The following is a 22,917-nucleotide window of genomic DNA, read 5'->3' on the forward strand; positions in this document are numbered from 1 at the left end:
CACACATGTGGACTCCAGACTCAGTGGAGAACTGTACATAGAAGCCCCCAAAGGTATTCCATGCATACTCCCTGGAATGGCGTGAGCATTTTCTTATAGAAATAAGTAAAAAATCCTGAGTCGGGATTATTCTGGATTATCTAAGAGAACCTTGGATGCCATCGTGTGTCATTGTAAAGGGGGGAAGAGGGGCCAGGACACAGAAACAGGCTATTATACAAAGGAGAGAGAAACTTCATGCTGGCTGAGAGGATGCAAGAGAGGTCAGGGGTCATGGCCTGTCAGGGATGCAGGTCAGAAAAGTAGAAGACACAGGGATTGCCTCTCTCTCCTGGAGCTTGACCCTTGACTTTAGTTCTCTGACTTCTGCCCCTGACAGCTGTGAGCAAATGGGTACTATATTAACACAAATTTGCAGCCATTTATGACAACAACCATAGGAAACTCACTCAGGCTCTTTTCTGCTGTCTTATCTGCGACCTGTGACCCAGTTAAAAAGTCATTTCCTCAGGAAGACACTGTTTGAACTCTAGGACTGGAGAGTCCCTCTGGTAGCGAGTCTCATGACTCTGTGTCCTCTCTTCACCCAGTATATCTTCCTGCAATGCGTGCTTATTAGATTTGGGTATTTCCTCCTCTCTGGACAGGAACCCTGGGCTGGGCTAATGCCACTCCACTACCCTCCACAGCCAGCTGTGCCTGCAACACAGTAGATGCTTAATACTGAATAAAAGTGCATGAGCTACTTGCCCTACCCGTCAACAGTCTAAACCTAAGAGGACAGTGCCATCATGTTGGGAGAAGGGACTCAGGGAATGTAACAGTCACAGATCTTAGTCTTTGCTTAAGAACAAACACAGGTTTGATAAGAAGCATTCTGATCTGCAGTTTCTCTTGTAGATCCCCCTGCTTTGGTGGGTGGGAAGGCCTGAATTCTCAGGCAACAGAGATGTAACTAAGGAAGAGAGGAACTTCTTTCTAGGACTTTCAAATACTGAAAGGGTGGTCTTTGTTACAGAGCCACCCTTCAAGGTGAAGGGAAGCTGCAGATCAGCATGGCTGTGCTGAGGCAGGTGGCCAGTCCCCTGAGGGGAGCAAAACCACATGGGTTATTTTTCTAATTGTATCTTTCCCCATATGCCCATTTTATTGCCCACTAATCCAAAGAACTATGCTGTAGTCACCTGATGATACAAGAATATTACTAAGAAAGAAGCCTTTGGACCCAAGGCCCATTCATACAGCTGTCTAAGCTCTGATCCAAATGGATTATTGATTAAACAAAAAGAAACTGATTAGACTATTCCTGACATGGAGAAAAAGCCCAGGCTTTCTGTGTGCCACTGGCTGGAAAAGCAAGGGCAGGGGTTTGGAATGGTCAGCCTCTGCCTGGAGTTTACATACACTCATCCTAAATACTCTCTCATTACCCAGATTGCATCTGAAGACTTCAGCTGGGTTCTTTTAAAAACAGTAACCCATCCTAGCCATGTCTCACTCAATTACTCAAAGTAGTACTGACATGGAAAGGACCAGCCTACCAATGCCATCTGCCATGTGCTGAGGGGCCTCCCTGACTTCTGGCTGAGAGCGGGAACCACTTATACTAGAACAAATGCCTCCTAGCCAAGTTCATGGAGCACCAAGGGCACAGAGTGGTGATTCCTCTGGGGGAGGCCTCTGGAAGGGATCCTGCTGGAGGAAGAATGTCAAGCTACAGTTCAAACATTATGGCCACTCTGTTACACATACTGTCTTTTCAGAATGGAAATGAAAGGTAAGACAATAAGGCCTAGTTCATCACAGAGCTAATTTTTTTTTTAATCAATCGACTTTATTGGATTTAATGTGGGAGCAATCATGTCTTACATATTAAGAGGTTTCCTTGCCACCTTGCCCCTGACTGCAATAACTAGTATTTCTTCAGAATACTCACTGAAGAACTTGGGTAGCCAGAGAGGGAAGGAGCTAGACAATGGGCAGGGAGATTCCTGTCCTACTATGTGCTGGAAGAGAAATGACTGATCCTCATTTTCCTGTCTGTGAATCCAGTGTCCAAGGCAGAAGGCTAATGCACGCTGGATCATCTAGGGCTTCTGCCTGTGGTATCACCTGTCCAGGGAGATGTTTAGAAGGGAAAGCTCAGGAATGTGCTTGGGCCCTAAGGCATTCAGTGACTAGGATTCAATTTACAGGCTTGTTTGTGATTCTATTTAACACACACACACACACACACACACACACACACACACACACACACACACAAATTAAACTCCAGGGAGGCTGAGTATGGGCCAGGCAAAATTCCACATTGCTCATGAGCTACACCAACAGACAAGTTAAGAGGGAGATCCCTAGGGTATGGCCATCTGTTTGAGTCCCATGCTAAGATATTAGTGGAGAATTCAGATGCTTAACCCAACTGGGCACCTTCCCTTTTCCTGCAATGTAATTTAACTTAGAAGAACACTTGGGATCTAAGATCCAATCCTTTGTGCTCACTCCTGAGAGTTGTTCTCTAACCCTCCTTGACATCACAACTCTAACAATGGGACTTTGGACAGAAGCAACTGCTGTGGGATGTCCTGTATGCTGTAAAAATGTATTGCTATGATTGATCGATAAATAAAACATTGATTGGCCAATAGCCAGACAGGAAGGATAGGGTAGGCAGGACAAGGAGGAGAAAAATTCTGGGAGGTGGAAGGCTGAGGCAGGGAGACACTGTCAGCCACCGCCATGAGAAGCAGGATGTAAAGTACTGGTAAGCCACGAGCCACACGGCAAGGTATAGATTTATAGAAATGGGTTAATTTAAGATATGAGAACTAGACAGCAAGAAGTCTGAGCCATTAGGCCAAACAGTTTAAGTAATATAAGCATCTGTGTGTTTATTTTATAAGTAGGCTGCGGGACTGCCAGGAGCTGGAGAGAAACTCTCCAGCTACAAGCAACTGACCTTACCGGAAGTGATGTCCACAGCTCTCCTGTTCAGATGGTACAGAAACCCTGTGGAGAGGCCTGCATGGAGCATTTTATCTTGAGTTCATAAAGAAAAGGAGCTCACCGTGAGAAATGAGGAAACACTATCCTATTATCAAGTGTGGCCAAAAAGTAAACATACATTTTGACTTATTCCTTCCCGAAAAAAAAATCTCAAAAGCGTTTCTTTTTCAAATTCTAATTAAGGTCAGACAGGCGTAGGTTAAAGACCACAAGTTGCGAGTTGGAGCTGACAAGCAGGTTTAGGACTGAAGAAAAACATCATTAAGCAAAGCAAGCAAAAGGGGAGTAGAAGCAGAAGATCTCTTACCTGGACAATCACATTCAAGCTAGTATCAGAACCGATAGATAGATCTGTGCCGGGGACACCGTTACTAATAGTAGCAGGCAAAACGCATACTGGGATGCAAAACTCCTCATAGCTGTTTCGAGCCTCACCCATCATGGCTGCTTCAAGCCTCACCCATCATGGCTGTTTCGAGCCTCACCCATCATGGCTGCAGCATGGAAAGCCTGAAGCAGCAGGGCCATGGCAGTTAGAGAGGTGCCAGTACATCACTTGCCAAGTCACTGAGCACAGGCAGTAAACTCCAGGGATGTGACAGGGAGGGAACCAAGTAACCAGCAGGAAGTTGGTCCACATGGGTCAGCAGAGCCCATAAGAGGCCTGGATTGACATCTGAGCAGGCGCAAGGCATGCTGCAACTATTCACAGGCTGCTAGGTGCATCCCTCAGCCTTGTCCTTCTTGTCCCGCGGGAAGAAGACACAAGCAGCAGGGTCAAAGCGGTGCAAAGCAGGCAGCAAAGCAGGCACCAGGCCGAGGGGACAGAGGTGCATCGTGGGTTAGTCATTAGATGGAACAGCTGCTCCTTTTTCGGCATTACGGCGGAGGTGGGGAAGGAAAATGAAGTTGGGGTGTTTAAGCACAAAGCCAATGCCAACCCTTCTCTAGGTAGGGGTGGAGTGTGCGGAGGAGCATATGGCTGCAAGGATAACATCAAATGACTGGCATCACCAATGCAGACTGGGGTCCCTGCACCACCGCCAAATGCTGACAGGAAAAGAGGCATGCACTTTACATTACCTTCAGGTCCATCCCAGAACCCACAGTGGCTTCTGTGTGTCCCTCTGCTCCCCATTAACAATATCTATCTCCCTCCCGGAGGGAACAGCCTTTCTGGGCCTTTGGGAGTGCTGACATGAAGCATGATAAATCATTTGGAACCTCAGTCACTGCTTCAGAAGGATAACTCACTGGTTACAGAGGTTTCAAATGCCTGTCTCAGGTATTAAAGCCAGGTTAGTAGTATCATACAGGTCTACTCACCCACAGTTCCTAAATCCAGGCAGCTCACAGAGTAAGGCAGGGTATTTTTAGACCATTGTGGGTGGCAAGTCTGAACCATAAATCTTATTTATCCTTCTTAGTATAATTATAGATACAAGTTGCTACGGAATTATTGCTAGAATGCAGCATGGGACTCTGCCTCCCCACAAGGCAGCTGTAATAAATGTTGCATGTTCTAGACCATCTTTCTGCAACCAAATCATCCTGAGATTTAAAACCTGTACACTCCAAGGATTTTTGGACAGTGGGTCATGGACCTGTGGTAAGTTAGTCCTTAGAGTGATCAGTCTAAAGGTCAGACAGGGTCACCAGCATTGGCCAGTGACAGGGTTTCCCTCATTTGCAACACGACCAACCCTCCACCTCCACCCCCAGGTGGCTCTGAGTCTTTTCACTGCTCTCCAGGTGCTCAGCTGTTTCTTGCGAAGGTTGTGAGTGTTACAGTTGACTGCACTCAAAATGGCACCCTGTGTCAAAGCCATCTGGGTACACCCACTGGTCAATACCCCACACATTTGCTTGGCTCCTCGGAACTTTCTAAGAAAGAGCTTTCATTTGCTGAGGACCATTTTAGCTAGGTATGTATTAGGAACAAATTATACAGAAAGAAGCTGAGTCATTGAGACACCTCCCACCACAAGTCAAAGGGGTGTAGACAACATGCCTGGCAGACCAGAGTCTTCCCTGTGGGTGGGGTAGGGTCAGGGGTGTGTGAGGCGGGCAGGTGCCAAGGGAGAGGGTTAGTGCCTTAACTCCATTCTGACATTCATAGTGATGGTTACATGGCTGCAAGAGCTTTCTTCCCAACATTGCTCTTTTGGTTCTGCTCCTCTCTCATGAACTGAAAGGGAAACGCCAGGTCAGCCCTACCCAAGAAAAACAAACTGAAGAAACTATCCCAAAAAGCTTGCTTCTAGATCCTGCAGCAGGGAGCAACAGCAATTTTTAAAACACCAATAAAGCTGCATTAGACATTTTGACTGTACACATTGCAGAAAGAGATGGGACACAGTTATAAGGCCCTTAGTGTTCACAATTGGAGGCAATGGGAGCACGGTGTAGAGTCTCCTCATGCCCTTCTTTCCGAGACACAGGGTCAACCTCCTGTCATGTTTGCGGCCAGCCTCACCTAATTCAGCTCCACCTTTCAACTGCTAGAATTAACTTTCATTTTGCTTTCACGCCTTTTCACATTCTAGGCCTTCTACCTTCAGGAAGCACAAAGGGACTCTGGGCTGTTTTCTCCTCCTCACTCAGCTATCAGCTCCAGAGCAATGGCAGCATTCACTAAGGTTACCTTTACTGGCCCAGCTTCAGCCAGCCACCTTGAGATCACAGAGCCCAGATGACCCAGCTCCCTGGAACCTCAGAAGCAATGAGCAACAAAGACCACACATACACATCGACTTACCACACGTTACCAAGCCTGAAGCCCTCAGGAATGGCTACCTACCTACCTACCATTCTGTTTTTGTTCTCACATGCTACCACCGGCTTTGAGAAACTCAAATAAATAAGAAAAGAAATTAAAGAACAACCATCACAAAATCCCTTTAAGGGAAGTAAAAGGAAAAGGGAGTAGATAACTTTTTTCCCTCCTCTCTATTTTGAGTTTCAAATTTTCAACAATATGTAAATATTATATGTTCAAGTCTGGGACAAAAAATTACTAGCATGGGAGCTAAGAATCATAAATTATAATTGTGGGGACATTATAATAAAAAGAGAGACTCTTTCCTTCATGCCTGATGCTGCACACTGAATAGCCACAAGGAGATAAATACCCACCTTGGATGGCATCTGCAGAGGCTCCCACTCACTGCAAATGACAGTATGCAGGAGTGTCCAGCCTTCAATGTTTTGACAGGATACTGCCATCGACAAAGTTCACACTCAAGATATAGTTTCCAAAAAATCATTGGCAAAAATAATTCTCATTGACTTCATGATCCTTTTTGGCTAGGTCACACTCAGAGCTGCTCTAGGGTGCACGCTAGCCACAGGCTACTGGTCAGATGCACCTGCAAGCGGACTTTTAGTTAGATGACGAAGAGCTTGTGGAAAAAGAAACTTTAAATGCTTCCCCTGCAAATTCCTCCTGTGTAAAGTGTAGACCGTAATTCGGTGTCTGGGATGCACAAAGCCCTGGGTCCCAATCCATTTTGTGACAGACACCCTTCTTTCCACTCACAAAGGAAGATCCATCAAGAGCCCGAATCTATCAACAGCAACAGCAAAAGCCATAGCAACAGTCCCCAGACAGCACACGCAACAGAGAAGGGAGAAGTTAGTGATCGAAACTAAATAAAACAGTCATTGCTTATAGGAGAGACACCAGGCATGTGGCTTCAGTAAGCAGACTGAAGGAAACGTTTTTGACATGGAGAAAAGCAAGAAATCAGCGCTAAGCGTTACTTACCACCCTGCGATTTATTGTAAAAGCTTTGGAGCTTTTATTTACCAGTACTAGAAATGAATTTGGCGTCAGGAGCTTAAAAAAACCAAAAACCCTACAAAAATATGTATAAGAATTAAGTCTCCCAGGAAAAAAATAGCTTGAGTTAATGAAAAATTTTGAAATTCTAACTTAGCAATCTTAAACTCCCACAAGAATCAATAAGTATAATTTACAAATGTGACACTAAAATGTATTGTACATTTTGTTACTTATTTTTTGCAAAAAGAAAAATAATAAGGCATCAATATTTTTGACTTAAGACTGCCAAATTATAAAAGGGGGAAAAAAATAACAATAACAACCATAGCCAAAAAATCCAGTGAAGTGCCAACAGTTGGTTCAGAAAATAACATTATGAAATATTTAGTTCAATTTCTACCCTTGGACAACAAGCAGAGAATGTTGGACACGGGATTCAAGTGCAATAAGAGGCTACAGGCTAAAAGGAAATTATATTCAGCCAACACTTTAAAAAACGCTAAAGACACTGTGATCTAGCTAGCACTGCTTGAACTGGGACGGGATGTTACTCCCCAGGTCTTAGTAATGGAGCGACATCAGGCTGGCAGCGGCTTGGGAGGACTCTTGGGAAAAATTGGGGTGGGATTAGATCAAGGAATTTCCAAGGAACTTCTAAAATGTGCTTTCCTGAAACAAACAAAAATACGTAGGAATCCAATTGGTGGCTGGCAAAAGGCTACTTCTAGTGCATGGTAGATAAAAGGGTCCGGGCCTCGGGTTAGCATCAGCTGCACCTGCTTTGCTGGCACACTCGCACTTACGTCTGTGATAGTGTTCAGAGCTGTGTCTGCCCCGATGCTGAAATCGGAACCCGGCACGTTGTTGGAGACAGTAGCAGGAACCATAACCATAGGGATACAGAACGCCTCGTGTTTCTCCCGGGCAGCTGCCAACTCTAGGAGTCCCAGGTAGGCCTGTCAGATAAGTGTGTGTGATTGTGGGGCCAGGGAGGGAGAGGGGGGCATGGGCAGTGTGTGACCAGGAGTGAGCAAGCATGGGAGAGTCCCAGGGAGCCACTGTCACTACAGTGCACAGGGTACAGTGAGACCGGGCACCACTAGAAAATCAACACAGGCGAGTTAAGAGCACAGACAAGGACAGCTTCCCAGGCACAAATGGGAGATGAGGTCTTAGCATGTAGTAGTAAGACTAACTCTTACAAATTTGAGTTTGATTATGTGAAGTTCTTACATTTCTTTAAGTAAGTCAACTTTCTGTGAGACTCATCCCCACTGAACGGGATGTAATTAAGGACTACAGTCCAATATATTTCTTAGAAATCTAGAGAGAAAAACTAGCCATATAACCACCTTCCTTTCTAAATCATCAGTGTATTTCAAACACCAAGTATGGAATTTTTATTGATTGATAACAAATCAGAAAACTTCAAAATGAGTCCCAGCAGAATGGTCAAACTTGTGCTGGCCTGGTTAATTTACTTTAACCGAATTGGGCCAGTCTTGTGCTACATCACACTACCCTGCTATTCTGCATTCCAGGGCAACTGGGTTGGGTATTAAAATCCTAGTTCCTGAGGAACAGCCAATAAGACCAGGTATATGTGAAGCAAGCATGGGGCTACCATTCGCACCTCCAAAACCCACAGGCGAGGAGACAGAGAGACAGTAACATACCTCAAATCCTCCAATGATCAGAAGCGCGTTGATACTGTGGGAACGTATCTGTTCGGCAATCTTCTCCAAGTTCTTCCCAGGTAGGGTGCTGAAGACAGACAGACCAAGGGGTGAGAATACACCCACAAGCTGAGAGACTTCTTGGAAATCATCTACCCACTCATCGGGGTCTCTTCTCCCACCTCCCACCTACGTCTGAACTCTGCGGCATGAAAGATAGAGTGGGCAGTGGGGCTACTTTCTGATGCCCCCCCCCCCTCCAGATGACGGGCACGTGGGACAGGAGTACTGGAGAATGATCACTCAAGGCAGGAGCAGCATGGTATTAGGTCCCAGAAGAGCTTTTTTTTCGAAATGCGGAAGGGACTTAGCTCAGCAGTATTTTCCTAGTATGTGTAACATGCATAAAGCGCTAAGTTCAAGCCGTATCACCAAAAATAAATAGGCAGACAGACAGGTAGAAACAATACTACCCCAGAAGACCTGTGCTGCCTCAGCAAGTTGTGGCAGTACACACTTGTAATCTCAACACTCAGGGTGGAGGCAGGAGGATTGCCGAGCTCAAGACCAGCCTGGGCTGCATGTGACATAGTGAATTCCAGAACAGACTAAGCTACATAAGACCCTGGCTCAAAAAAGCCAAAAGGAATTACACCAACTCATGAGGAAAAAGAAAATATACATTAGCTTACAATTATTAATAGTAAGTAATTGCTTACGTAGAAATTCCCATTTTCTAAATTGTGTACATGTGCATAAATGTGTACAGATATGTGTATGTCTGTAGTTTAATACATCTTAGTATATTTATGTGTATGTAAATAATACAATAATAAAATAATATACACATGTTTATACGTGTGTATATTTATATATAATGTTAACATATATATACATTTCCTTTATATATATATGAAATATATCCATATATATCAACTTAATTTCCTCCAAAACTACATACATCCTCTTCTATACTGTCACCTACTTCAAATGACACAGTCAGTAGGAACACTACTAAGCAAAGGAAACTGATTTATGCCCCATTCTAATATTTCATCTAACAACCACCCTTAATCTTTCCTTCACGCTTAGAGGATAAAATGAAGTATTTCTACTGTTGGTAGACACATGTAAGCTTAAGGTGAAACTATTGGAATATGGACAGAGATATTGGAAATGGAATATGGAAAACGGTACCAAACAAGTGAGTGTGCCCACTGGGCAAACCCGGCATCTGCAGCAAGTGTCTCAGGCTGTCAGCTCGCTCCCACACTGCTCAAGAGCGATGCCCAGGTTGCTTTACATGAAGCACACCTGGGTTTGCAGGGATCAGCCTCTCCTCAGAGGCCTAGGGAGTTGATTTGTGTAACCACCAGTCTATTGGGGCTTTGCCATCCAAAGCACCAATGCCATGGCACCAAGGAAAGGACCCAGATGGCTGGGGAAGCCACCCTGTGGGATCCCCACTTGTCTAGCTGGCACCAAAAGCCCTGATTTTGAAGAGAGCAAAAAAAAAAAAAAGTTGGCTTGATTCTTCTCAGATTATAATAAGCCACAACGACATAGAGCCCAATACCAAAAAAAAAATACTCTCCTTCCATACAAAAAAAAGTAAGTTACAATAATGGCTGATATTAATACTTGCATCCTGGAACTAATCAAAGATAAAACAGGGTTGGAACCAACATAATACACTTTGCCAAAATGCCTTAGTCCCAGCTATATAGATAACTGAAGGACTTTGCAAGTCAGAAAAACATGATTTTAATTTAGCAATACTCTGGTAATTTCTTCAGCTGTGCATCTTGGCCCGCAGTCACTGTGTGGCTCAGCTCTGTTATACACAGACACGCCACACTTCTCCCACAATGCTGAAATAAATGCTTGTTCACATAATAGCACAGTTAATGCCAGCTTTGCAAATCATCACTTATTCTCTTGACCAGAGAGGGACAGAAGCTTTTCACATATTGTTTTGCTCTTCAAATAAATGGAAGTATGGAATTAATGGGAAGGTCTGCCAGGTACTTGACTTCTCATTTTAGAGTACTGGGGATTGAACCTAAGGCCTCATGGATGGTAAGTAGCACCACGCTATGTGGTACATATCCATCCTAATCTGCCCTCCCTTTCCTAGCACCGAGATCCCTAAAACATGATTGAGTTCCTGGGGCAATGGCAGACAGATGTCTCTGCTTCATTACAGGGAAATTGATTACAGGGTATTCATTACAGGGAAAATACAAGAGGCATCTACACTCTCGACGCTACCTCTAGCCATTCTCTCTGGGAGGTGCTTCTTCCTTCTTTGTTAAGAATTACTGGATGGCTCAACAGTTAAGAACACTTGCTGCTCTTGCAGAGGACTGGGTTTTGGTTCCTAGAATCCACATGGCAGCTCACAGCCATCCTTAATTCCAGTTCCAAGTGAGCCCATGTCCTCTCACATGGTGCACAGACATCCACACACAAAACACTCATACACATGAGATGAAAATAAAATAAACAGAACTTGTCCAAGAGTTAAAATTTAGAAATTACCGTTTTGTCCCAAGAATGGACCCTCCTTGTCCAGTCCAACCGCCGACATCTCCCCAGCCGATCTCTTTTACCTAAATTTCCAACACAGAGTGAAACAGCTCAAGTGAGGAAGAAAGGGCAGGAATGGAAGGCTCTGAAGACAGCTCAAGGTTCTGAACTCTCTCACAGGCTGAGTTCCCATAGAGACGGGGAAGGCCTGTTTCCCCACGGCACTGCAGACTCAGCCAAGACATGACGTGTCCTTCCAAGGTTAAACAAAAGGCCGAGCCTCAGTAAACCTCTTCCTTCCATGCCGGTGGGGGACATCCACCCCCTAACCCTAAGCATGGGTCCTAGGTGGACACCTTATGTGACCAGACTCTGTCACTGAAAGAAAATGAATACCATGGTTTTTAAATTGGTAAAGGTTAAAATAATTTAGCACCGAAGGCAAGGAAGAAAATAAAGAGAGAAACACAAACACAGTTTGGCTAAGCAGATAAAGTTCAACCAACTGGAACCCATGTTAGGTGAGGCATGAGTTAGTCACAGAGCAGAACACAGTCAGCCAGAACTCCAGGTCTGCCAGCTTCCAGTCATGTGATTTTTGGTGAACCTCTTACTCTTCATGTATTCTGGTGGTCTTTAGGTAAGTTAAAGACATCTCCCAACTTGGCATCTCCAGCCTACTGATATAGTACCAATTACAGCAGCTCTTTAACCTACTGACACAGCAGTACCAATTACAGTGGCTCTGGGTTCAGAGTAGAGGCATGCCTCACCATCCTGTTTCAAATCCTACATCATGAGAAACAGACAAAAGTTTGTCAATATTTCTCTTCCTTGCTTCTCTCATAAATAAAATGATATGAAGACCTTAGACATATTGTAAGGTCAGAAGGATTAATGTATGCAAATCACATGCAACAAGAGGAAAACAGTGACTGCTCCAGACCTTTGTTTGCTGATGGTTGTTGTTCTCCCCATGCTGGGGATTGAACCCAGAGCCTTACAGGTGCTAGGCGAGTGTTCCACTACTCAGCTACATCCCAGCCTAGAAGTGTTTTTATGAAGGTTTTGTATCACAAATTCTAGTATGTGCTATAAACCATGCACTTTACCCATGCCATCCAGCCTGTGAGGTGAGCGTCATGATATCGCCATGCCTTGGTGTGTTTTGAGAAATTCTAAAAACACATGACACCCTGAGCTTATGTAAAGGCTTACGACCTAACTTAGGGCAGGATTCCTAAGCAGAACTTGACCCTCAGCTCAGTTACTGGTATGGTCACACCACCACAGAATCCTGAAGTAGCAGGTGCTGTCGGAAGTCTGGGCTCCCCACGTGTGATAATATTCTCACTTCCACAGGGACTCCTGGGAGACTCACATTGCCTTTGGCGAAGCCATCAAAGCCGTCATAGACTGCAAACATCCTGTGGCCATCTGCAATCCCGACTCGGACAGCTGAGCGCACGGCTGCGTTCATCCCAGCTGCGGGCGCCCCTACATTGATGACAGCCACATTGCAATTGCTCTGAAACACAGAACAGGAAACTGTTGAGTTACCAGGTGAGTGCCAGCTCCCATTTGCTGCACACTTATACGGGGCCATACTGTGCCACATTTGGCAGGAGGTGGCCATGTTACAATTAAGGGTCACAATGGAGAGGTGAAGACAGGTTTCCGGGGATCCCCATTAAGAGGGCTATGGGGTAAAAAGGTTCCTAGGCCACTCAGAAGACTGGGGTCGTTGCTGGAAGCTAACTACCTACCTTGGTGATCTTGTCATCAGGCAACTTAATGGCAAGACGCTTGTAGATCTTCAGGTTTCCTTCAAAACTCCTAAAGAAAAATGATAGTTTAGTTTTAATTTAATATGGGTTTGTGCACATGAATGCCCATGGAGATCAGAAGAGTGCATCCGATTCTCCTGGAGCTGGAGTGATCTTAGGTTGTTCCCTAAACTGCTGACCCATCTCTTCAGCCCAAACTCTTTCAAAATTTTTATATTGAAACTAAGAACAGTCTCAATGACCAAACAAGGACCTAAATTTCTAGTAGAGTTTTATTCACAAAAACTCACCTCCCTCGGAGCTGTACGGCTTCTTTAAATCTCCTCTCATCCATTGCCTTTTGTACATCCTGGGTCTTTAAAAAAAGGTAATAAAGAATTAATCAGGCCTTTGATGCTCTATGGCTGAACCTTCACAGTCTAACCCCATTGGCTTGTTAATGGTCCCCAAACTGACAGATAACATGGCAGTGCCCATCCGTGAGGTTAGAGCCCCAAAGAAAAGGAAATGACTCTTGCTGCTCATGGCCACAGAGTCAGAAAGACTGAGTTCCACACAGGCAAAGTTCATGGGAATAGGTCTTTTAGGAGAGGACCTGATTAATCCTCAGTTCAGCTCAGTTAAGGAAAAAGAAAACACTGCTTGCTCATGGCCCCACTGAGGACTGCAGGTCTCCAGGACGGTTCCCAGGTGGCTGAAAAGGACAGAGGGCCGAAGGCAGCCTCAGGACAGAGAGCTCAGGGCTGAGCATCCGGCCTGCCTCAGTTAACTGGCGGCTCTCAACAAGTGGCTCTCTCTGGCTGTTTATGAATGAAACTTCCATGTGATTATTTGAATATCAGGACAGTTACAAGTAATTCAATGTCCAAAGTAAATACAGACACCGGGTGAGTAATAAACACCAAAGAAATGTAACAACGTAACGCACATGGTTCATACAGTTTCCAAAACTTCTTTTGTCCTTCCATCCCCAAGGACACATAGGAACACACACACACACACACACACACACATCTATCTTTGTATATGCAAACATGCACACACAGACACACATCACCACTCTTATGTATATATACTGTCTTTCTTCATCCCTATTGGCTTCTGGGAATTAAGTTAAGGGTTAATTTCAACAAGTTCCTTCTCTCTCTCTCTCTCTCTCTCTCTCTCTCTCTGTGTGTGTGTGTGTGTGTGTCTGTGTCTGTGTGTCTGTGTGTCTGTGTTTCTGTATTATAAAAGGCATATATGTCAGGGTCATTCAAAAGCCTAAATATTGTAACATTTCATGAAAAAAATTTGGAAAAATGAAAAGTAATAGCATCTACTCAACAACTGATTTGAAAAGCACAATCCATTTTTCCTTCTTGTATCAGTAGACACACCTGAAAGAGTGGCCCTATCTCACCTTTCCTGGAATCTGTCCCAAGGTCATATCACTGATCAGAATGGCCTCAGGAACAAAAGGACAGAAAACAAAACTGGAGGAACTTAGGCACATCACACCTACAGCACTGACTCCTGGCAGGACCACTTTCCCACACTCATCCTGCTGCTCACACACAGGAGCTATGTGGACCATTTGTGACTATAGGTGGCACCAGTCACCAACTCTTTACCAGTTCTCGGTGGAGAGGACTCATCCTTAGGAGAGATGACCACTAGAAGTGCCTCATGGGTGGCGACCGTAAAGGAGCAAGAGATGGAGAAGCTTTTACACACTACACAGTGACGGAGGAAGCCTGCCACCATCATCCACTGGGCAGATCATTCTGCCCTCCAAAGGCCACTTGACCCAGCGCTCAACTGAATCTGAAGCAGACCAGCTTGAAGCACCCACTGTTCCTGTAGGTGGCCCATCCCATGTCCATGCCCACCCAGTAGCTGAGCTCACCATTTGCACACACTCCATCAGAGGCAGGCGCACAGCATGGTTTCCCCTCAGTGACACCACACAGGCCGGGGTCTCAGGAGTAGCCTCCAGCAAGGCTAAGACAGCCTCCACCCCCATGCGGCTGGCCTGCAAATGATAATCACAATCGCTAAAGTTAGTGAGTCCTTCATCCTATGCTCAGGAGGCACTGTGTGCGTGCACAGTTAGAGACCACGCCAGGGTTCACTTTCTGCCTGCTTTCTATGCTGTGAAACAATGACTCAGTCAGGGCTTTACCCTGCTTCTGTCTTGCTTATCTCTATTCATCTCTGTAACAACAAGATTATAATTCCAGTAAGAACTACCAGGTAATACTAAGAATTTAGGGTTTGGACTCAGGATGCCTGCTGTCCTCTTGGGTTAGTTTCTGGAAGCTTACACTTGGGATACCGAATTCCTACATTCTGGGTTTTGTTCTCCTGGCACCCATGCCTTCCCTCAGTAGGCATACTGACTTCCCACGTCAGCTGTGACCTCAGCCCAGGAAATTATCCCACGTCAATAAGTCTCAAAGGACCTTGAAATAAGGACATGGGCCACTATCGTCTCAAGGGATGAGGCTGCTGGTCAGCCTCCACAATAATAGACTAGCACTTCTAAATTTCTTTCAAGGAGGCCTCATGAAAATGTCCAGTACTTTCCATCCCCACTTACCAAAATCCTGTCAAATGCCGAAGGGGTCCCTCCTCGTTGCACATGTCCAAGAATGGTCACCCGGGTGTCAAAGCCCAGCTGCTTCACCACAAGCTGTGGAGAAGGATGGCCATCAGAAAACAGAGAGCAAAACAGACCTCACTGTGACTGTATCAAGCAAAGTGAGGGCACAGGGTGCTGGCACCGAGACAAGGGTGCTTGACTTGGTCTTCAGACATGAATGTTAAAACTGATTATTATTTCACTTCTCCTTGCAGGAACCGCTATACACAATTCTAAAATTTGTTTTTCCAAATAATGCTTTCACTGTAAAGAAAATCTTTTTGATGTTGCTGACATTTGTTTGTTTGTTTTGATTTGGTTTCGGTTACTGGAAACTGTACATAGGCCAGGTTGGCCTTGAACTTAACAATCCTCCTGCCTCAGCATCCTGAGTTTGAGGGTTACGGACAAGACTCGCCACAGTCAGACTACTAAAATTAAAATCTTTATCTCCTAGCAAGCAGATAAAATAAGTAACATCGACTTCTCTACGAAAACGCTGTTTCAAGTAGCTGTATTTAAAGCATTATTTATATTACAAGCATTTCCCTGGATAGTGTAAGCTCTTCTGTGAAGAGAGTAACCCAGGCATTTCAGCCCCATGCTAACAGCAGTACTGGCCTGTGACCCCTGTGCACAAAAAAGAGCCACCGACACCCATCTATTCACACTTCTTGGTCCAGTATTGCTGAAGTTCATCTTAATTTCATTTCAGTGGGAACGAACCCCCTGCCCTGCTTTGACAGAGAGCCATCAGTAAATACTATTGAAGATCTTTCCCTGGCACCTGCTGATGATTTAGTGCTGAGGTGCAGATCTGCTACTGGAGTCAACGAGAAATGAGCTCGGCTCACTGAATAATCATAACTTAAGAATGATAAAAACTGCTTGCAGGGTTAGGGGTGTGGTTCAATGGTAAAGCACTTGCCAGGCACATGAGCTCCTGGGTTCCAGTCCTCACAAAAGACACAAAAGGCAGTAAGTGAGGCATAATATGGTGGTCACACCTGTAATTCTAACATTTGGGAAGAGGATGCAGGAGGATGGTCAGTTTGAGTCTAGCATGGCTACTTGGCAAGAATTTTTAAAAAAGAAAAGAAAAAGAAGAAAAAAAAAAACTTGTAAAACCAGATTAGTAATGCCTGTGGGCCCTGACTCAGGGCTGGAACAACAGCCTAGCTTGTGGTTCCTCGTTGACTCTGAGATGCTAGTGAAAGAGTCAAAGTCTTGTAGAGATGAGTGAGCACCAGTGTGAAGAAGCAGCAGCCAGCCAGACCCTGCCCTTCCTCAGGGCCATGAGGAATCAGTGACTCATAGCCAACTAGGCAGTTTGATTGGTGAGGAAATCAGACACCTTGTTGTCTATTGTTCCAAATAGAGAAGCCCCTGGACTGTACCGGCTGCCAAGTAGTCAAGGCTCCTCACCTTCAGTGCAACATCTGCTTAGCAGCTGGTCCTTAGTCACCCAACAACATGCTTATCCACTCAACTGTCTCTCCTCTATTGTTAGAGAAGTTATTTATGGAGCCATTAGGACTACGGAGTCATGAGATAAGAAATGCTGGCTGGCCAGAGCTCTTAAGCTTCATGCTCCCCATGCTACGAAAGTTGAGTTAATATTCTAAATCTAAGTCCTGTCAATCATGCTGACATGCTTATGTCCAGCCTGGCAGCAGCGCAAAGGTGAGGCATCACACAAGCTTACCTCCCTGATTTTCTCAGAGGTGATTGGTTTATTTTGGGTATCGATTGCTCCTTCAGCCACAATGATAATATTCAGCCTCTTTTTCCGAGCACGGTTCTAAGGAAACAGAAAATTCGAACTTCTAAAATTTATAATCTGTTTTTCATGGTAGCAAACCCAGAGAAATGTGTCCCAAATGGAAATGGCTTTTTTCCAGGTAGAAACCATTGCCTAACTTGAGGATTTCTCAGTAACCCCCAGAGTAGGTGAAAGGTGCCTTTGTGAGGGCTGAGGGAGTTAGTAGTCTAGGTGACATTACAAATACACATGAGAACTTGACCCCAATTAGCCCTGGGTTAAGGTGGGAGGTATGGACATGTTGATTGATCGTGATCCCCACAACAGTAAGCAAACACAGGCTGGGATCCCTCAGTTTTCCCTGTCCCAAATCATGTTTCCCATCCCCTCTATGCTTGAGCCTTTCCCCATCTCCCGGTGGACTGTCCTAAACTTACTCTTGTGAAGACAACAATTCTCCTCCATCATGTTAGATAATACTGCACACAGACATGGGGAGCTGACAGGTGGGTCACAGATAAGAAATCAGAAAAGGATACTGGAATATCACAAGGCCCATGCATTGAGTGCTTGTCCCTAGCCCATGGAACTATTAGATGAGAATATAAGAGATAGAGCCTAGGGTAAGAAGGCTAGGTAATTGGTAGAGATGTGTTTGTATGTGTGTATGTGGGGGTGGATTATGACCCCATCCCCACTTGTGGTAGTTTGAATGTAATTAGGCCCCATAAGCTTGTAAGGAGGAGTACTATTAGGAGGTGTGGCCTTGTTGAAGTCAGTGTAGCCTTGTTGGAAGAAGTATGTCACTGTTGGGGCAGGGATTGAGGTCTATGTTCAAGATTCATTTAGTTCAGTTCACTTCCTTTGCCTGCAGATCTAGATGTAGGACTCTCAGCTCCTTCTCCAGCACCATGTCTGCCTCCATGATGCATGTCCTACCATGATGATAATGGACTGAACCTCTGAACTGTAAGCCACCCTAATTAAGTGTTTTCCTTTATAAGAGTTGCCTTGGTCATGGTATCTCTTCACAGGAACAGAACCCTAACTAAGACAATATTACTCCTTTTCCTCTTTCTTTTCTTTTGGCCACTATGATGTAAACAGACCTCTTCTGTACTGCAACCCTGTCATGATTCATGATATGATCACATAGTTGATGTGGCATCAACCAAACACGGGCCAATGCCTCCAAGACCATGAGCCAAAATAAATGTTTCCCTTTACAGTTGATTTAGCTCAGATGTTTACCACAGTAACAGAAATCTAACAGATACTGAGACAAACAGTTACCCTTATTTGCCATTTCATATACTCTGGGACCCTGTCTTATATATTCACAGTCTGGGACCCTGTCTCATATATGCACACTCTGGTATCCTGTCTTATGTACTCACACTCTGGGACCCTGTCTTATGTACTTATACTCTGGTATACTCTCTTATATCTTCACACTCTAGGACTCTGTCTTATGTACTCACACTCTGGTACACTCTCGTATATATTCACACTCTGGGATCCTGTCTTATATATTCACATTCTGGGACCCTGTCTTATGTACTTACACTCTGGTATGCTGTTTTATGTACTCACACTCTGGGAACTTGTCTTAATTAGCTCACAAGGTCACGTAAGGCTAAAATAAACCTAAGTGTGCACGAAAACTATATCATGGTGTGGGTTAGCTCATTCTCAATGTAGTTGCTTTCTATAAAGTGCCAAACAAAATATGCTTCCTTATAAAAGGTCAGTGATAATGTGTGGGGCCCCGGCCATGCCTGAAGGTAGGGAATCAATTAATAAACCTATGTGGATCAGAGGGATGTGGCATCAAAGATTTTGTTCTCGGTCATGACTGCTATGAAATGTGGCATGCTTTGAACAATGTGCTGATAAGAAACACCTTCTTTAAAGTATAAAGGCAGGAGTACAGGGTAATTACCTTAACATTGCCTGAAAGAGTATTGGAAGGACAATTCCCATAAATATGGGATAGCTAAATTGGTGTGCTTCAGCTACAAAACACAATATTCTGAAGTGGCTAAAAGACAATGAAATCTGTGGCCTGTACAAATAGCTCTTTTGGTAAAATACTTCCCTTAAAAGCACAAGGACATAAATTTGATTCCCAGAGCATGTTTGCATGTTAAAAAAAAAAAAAAAAAAAAAACGCTGGAGAAATAATTGGACAAACTTGTAACTCTAGAGCTGGGGAAGTGGAGACAGAAGGTAGATCCCTGGGATTCACCAATTAGAGATTGTCTCCAAAAGAGAAAACAGGAAGACAGTGTCTGAAGAACAAGATCCAAAAGGCATTTTCTTGATTGCTATTTGAGGTAGGAGGTCTATGCCTGCTGTGGGCCGTGACATCCCTTACATCCTTGAGCAGGTGGGGCTGGCCTACATAAGAAACATAGCTGAATATGATCCAGAGGAAGCAAGCCAGTAAGCCAGAGACCTCTGCAGTCTCTGCTTCCGTTCCTGCCTCCAGGTTCCTGCCTTGAGCTTCTGCCCTAACTTGTCTAGATGATGGACTGTAAACTAAAGTAAACCCTTCTTTCTCCAAGTTCATTTTGGTCCAGTGTTTTATCACAACAACAGAGAAACAAACTACAGTATCTTCATACACATGTGTACCTGCACACACATGAACATATATGTGTGGGGAATGCACATACAAACAATGGAATCCTCAGTATATTCAAGTAAGAAAATAGGCATCATGCCACTACAACTTAATGAGTGCCTCCATGTTTGGTATCTAGACTGAATTTATTGATCCACTTTCACAAAATCACTAGGAATTAATTAAGGAATGTAATTTTCCACATAAGAGAGGAGCACCTTTGGACATAGAAAGGTGAGTTTATTTGATCAAAACCATCCTAATAGCGGTACAGCCAATAGCCAGGCCAAGGGATTCTGAACCCTGAAAACCTCTTTTACATTTTACACTTAAATACAAGTTGTGGAGACTATTTCTCAGGCTAGGTAATCTTCTAAAATATTGGGTAAACTTCTTGAAGTATTATATTGGTGACCCATAGAAACAAATGACAGATACAAAGATATCAAATGTTTCCACTCTAACTCAACCAAAACTTGGGGGATGAAAGGTGATGTATCCTGGTCTTATCATATTTGAAAGCACAGTGTATGCAGTCTAGAATCCAAGCAGGTTTTTAGACAGGATTCCATAAAGAAATTTTCTTTAAATCTAAAGTGAATATCTAGAAACTGAATGTCCACTCCGACCACATAGACTGACGGCATACTTCCTATCAGCCAGGCCCCAACAGCCTTCCCTATATCGGAATCATTGCCCATGGATCTGTGGCCTGTGACAATTCACTGTGCAATCAGGCTTCAGGCAAGTCAGGAAGAAGACATGAGGAGACCAGATATGCCTTCTAAGGAGGTAGAGACCACTGAGGTGATGTCTTGTGAGGTGGCAATCCCGTCTTTGGGTCACACAAAAGTGCTGATAAGTGGGCATACCTCTCATCTCATAGGGACAGGTATGGATAACCTGTCTTAATTAGGCATCTAAGGATACTGCTAATGTCCCCCAGACAGGCAAGACCAAAGCAAAGGAACATTCCTTCCCAGTGGCAATGGCTGCACTTGGCCATCCACTATAGGTGGCTTATTTCAAGTTATGGATGCTTGTTTTTTCCTACCATGGTATAACTTTAATCAGTAGCTTTCCACATAAGTTTTTATTTCAGCAAAACCTATTTGGTTCATGACTTGAATTATTATCCTCCCTTGAGATCGATACTCGAAAGCAACATTTTATTGCCCACACATGCACGGCATTTTCCAAGCAGTACTTATGTGCTTGCTGACTATAAATAAAACTGGTCTGTGATATAATGCTTACATAATTTTCTTGTACAACAGTGATAACATTGCTTCAAAAGTAAGGGACAGAAAAGTTACGTACTTGTTAATATCTCTGCCCTGAAAGCTATGTATGACAATAAAGAGGCCTCCCACACCGTTTATATTGGACCTTCATACAGGGATATCCGCCCTCCCCTAATAAGCAACTGTACTTCGAAGGACAATGTACAACAAACTCTTGACAGGGGGAGAGAGGAACATGGATCAAAATAGTTACGAACTAGAAGAACCTAAAAATCTAAAAATCCTCACACACCGAGGAAAGAAAAGCCAGGACACTTCACCCCATATTGGGGGGGGGGGGACATGAGGAGGGCAGGATTTAAAACTAAAGAGTCTAACACATGTCTGAGGTCAACGATGAGGAAATCTTGAACAGCAAACAGGAGTTTTCTCTGTAACTCTGACTTCATTTTACCACCATGATTTCATCTCATGGTGCGAGAGCCACCTAGAAACACAACTACTGCTTTGGATGAGAGACAATCAACGGTTCCAGCTGTTTCTCCATGGCAACGTCGGAAAGAGAACTGCACAGGCCACAGCCTACGCAGGCAGAGCCTTGGCAACGGGCTTGACCTCGTTTTACGAGCAGCAAGTTGTCAAGTGTTTAAAGAAGTCATCCAAATTGGCCACCCCACAAGGCCTTGTGGATCCTTACTCGAAGCAACCCATCCAGACTCCCAATTACCTCTGAGAGTTTCAAGCACATGTTTTCCTCCCAACCTTCCTCGGGTGGAGACTCCGGAAGGAACACCCAGTCCGCACCACAAGCCAAGGCGCTCACCAAGGCCAAGTAACTATGTGGGGAAAAGAATAATTAATACACTGGGAGGAAAGAGCCTGCTTGCAAAGCTAGTGTGCCACCCACACTTGGAGACAACCTTGGGCCGCTCTAGCCCTTGGTATCCTGCAGGAGTTTTCCCCGCTGTGACTGCCCTCTGTTTCAATGCATGGTGAGGAGCACTCACACAGATGCCGCCAGGGTTTGTACCTACCAGGATGGTGTCTGCAGATACCTACCCACAGTGTCTCCCCATCACCTCCAGGACGAAGGTCCTCTGGTGGCTGGAAAAGAGGTAAAGGGTACGTGTTACCACTCAAAGCAAGAAAAGTATACAGCAGAGAGAGAGAGAGAAAGAGAGAGAGAACCTGCTTCTCAACTATGGCTGGCACCAAGCTTCCAAAAGCTGAGTCATTTTCTACAAAAAGTAAGCTCGGGGTTGGGGATTTAGCTCAGTGGAAGAGCGCTTGCCTAGCAAGTGCAAGGCCCTGGGTTCAGTCCTCAGGTCTGGGGGAAAAAAAAAAAACAAGTTCTACTGCAAAGAGTAATGAGGCTGCTATAACTGCATTTTGGGGAGGACTTTGTTTTTTGAAACATGCTCTTCACAGTGACCTTGAACTCTCTGTAAAGCCAAGGGTGGGTAACCTTAAGCTTCTGATCCTTCTGTCTCCACATCCAAGATGCTAGGACTATAGGCATATATCACGACCTCCAGCTTGTGTGGTACTGGAAATCAAACCTAGGGCTTCCTGCATGCTAGGCAAGCACTACATGAACCACATCACATCCTCAGGACTGCTTCGAGTCACATACTTTATATCCATCACTTGTTCCCTAAGACTTCTCTACACTTTTAAGGTGCTCTCCTGTGCCCTTTTCTAAAAAGTATCACCATGAACTAAGTTGGATACTTGTTAAAGCCATGAGTTGGCCAGGTTCATATCTGTAATCTCGGAACTGGAGAGGCCATGAAGTTGGGAGTTTAAATCCAATCTGGTAAAGCCATAGGCTGGCTATATCCATGTAATCACATGAACATGAATGTTACAAACCAGCTCCA

At 44.5% G+C, this 22,917-nt stretch overlaps 1 protein-coding gene across 3 annotated transcripts in view; it reads right to left on the reverse strand.

Annotated features, from left to right (window-relative positions):
• Positions 1–22,917, reverse strand: part of Pfkp (phosphofructokinase, platelet) — a 63,987-nt gene that overhangs the window by 9,834 nt on the left and 31,236 nt on the right. The window contains exons 6-17 of one of the 3 annotated variants that reach the window (XM_076572874.1): positions 22,097–22,141; positions 21,765–21,873; positions 17,111–17,206; positions 15,364–15,456; positions 14,671–14,796; positions 13,073–13,137; positions 12,762–12,831; positions 12,377–12,523; positions 11,008–11,078; positions 8,467–8,554; positions 7,584–7,746; positions 3,314–3,450 (exon numbers count right to left, since the gene is read on the reverse strand). In XM_076572874.1, the coding sequence (XP_076428989.1) occupies positions 3,314–3,450; positions 7,584–7,746; positions 8,467–8,554; positions 11,008–11,078; positions 12,377–12,523; positions 12,762–12,831; positions 13,073–13,137; positions 14,671–14,796; positions 15,364–15,456; positions 17,111–17,206; positions 21,765–21,873; positions 22,097–22,141 (1,210 nt within the window). The remainder of the gene's footprint in view (positions 1–3,313; positions 3,451–7,583; positions 7,747–8,466; positions 8,555–11,007; positions 11,079–12,376; positions 12,524–12,761; positions 12,832–13,072; positions 13,138–14,670; positions 14,797–15,363; positions 15,457–17,110; positions 17,207–21,764; positions 21,874–22,096; positions 22,142–22,917) is intronic. The other 2 variants (XM_006987844.4, XM_016006365.3) reach the window with 2 other exon arrangements.

The sequence above is a fragment of the Peromyscus maniculatus genome, chromosome 5 (genome assembly GCF_049852395.1).
Source record: "Peromyscus maniculatus bairdii isolate BWxNUB_F1_BW_parent chromosome 5, HU_Pman_BW_mat_3.1, whole genome shotgun sequence".
NCBI classification, from domain to species: Eukaryota; Metazoa; Chordata; class Mammalia; order Rodentia; family Cricetidae; genus Peromyscus; species Peromyscus maniculatus.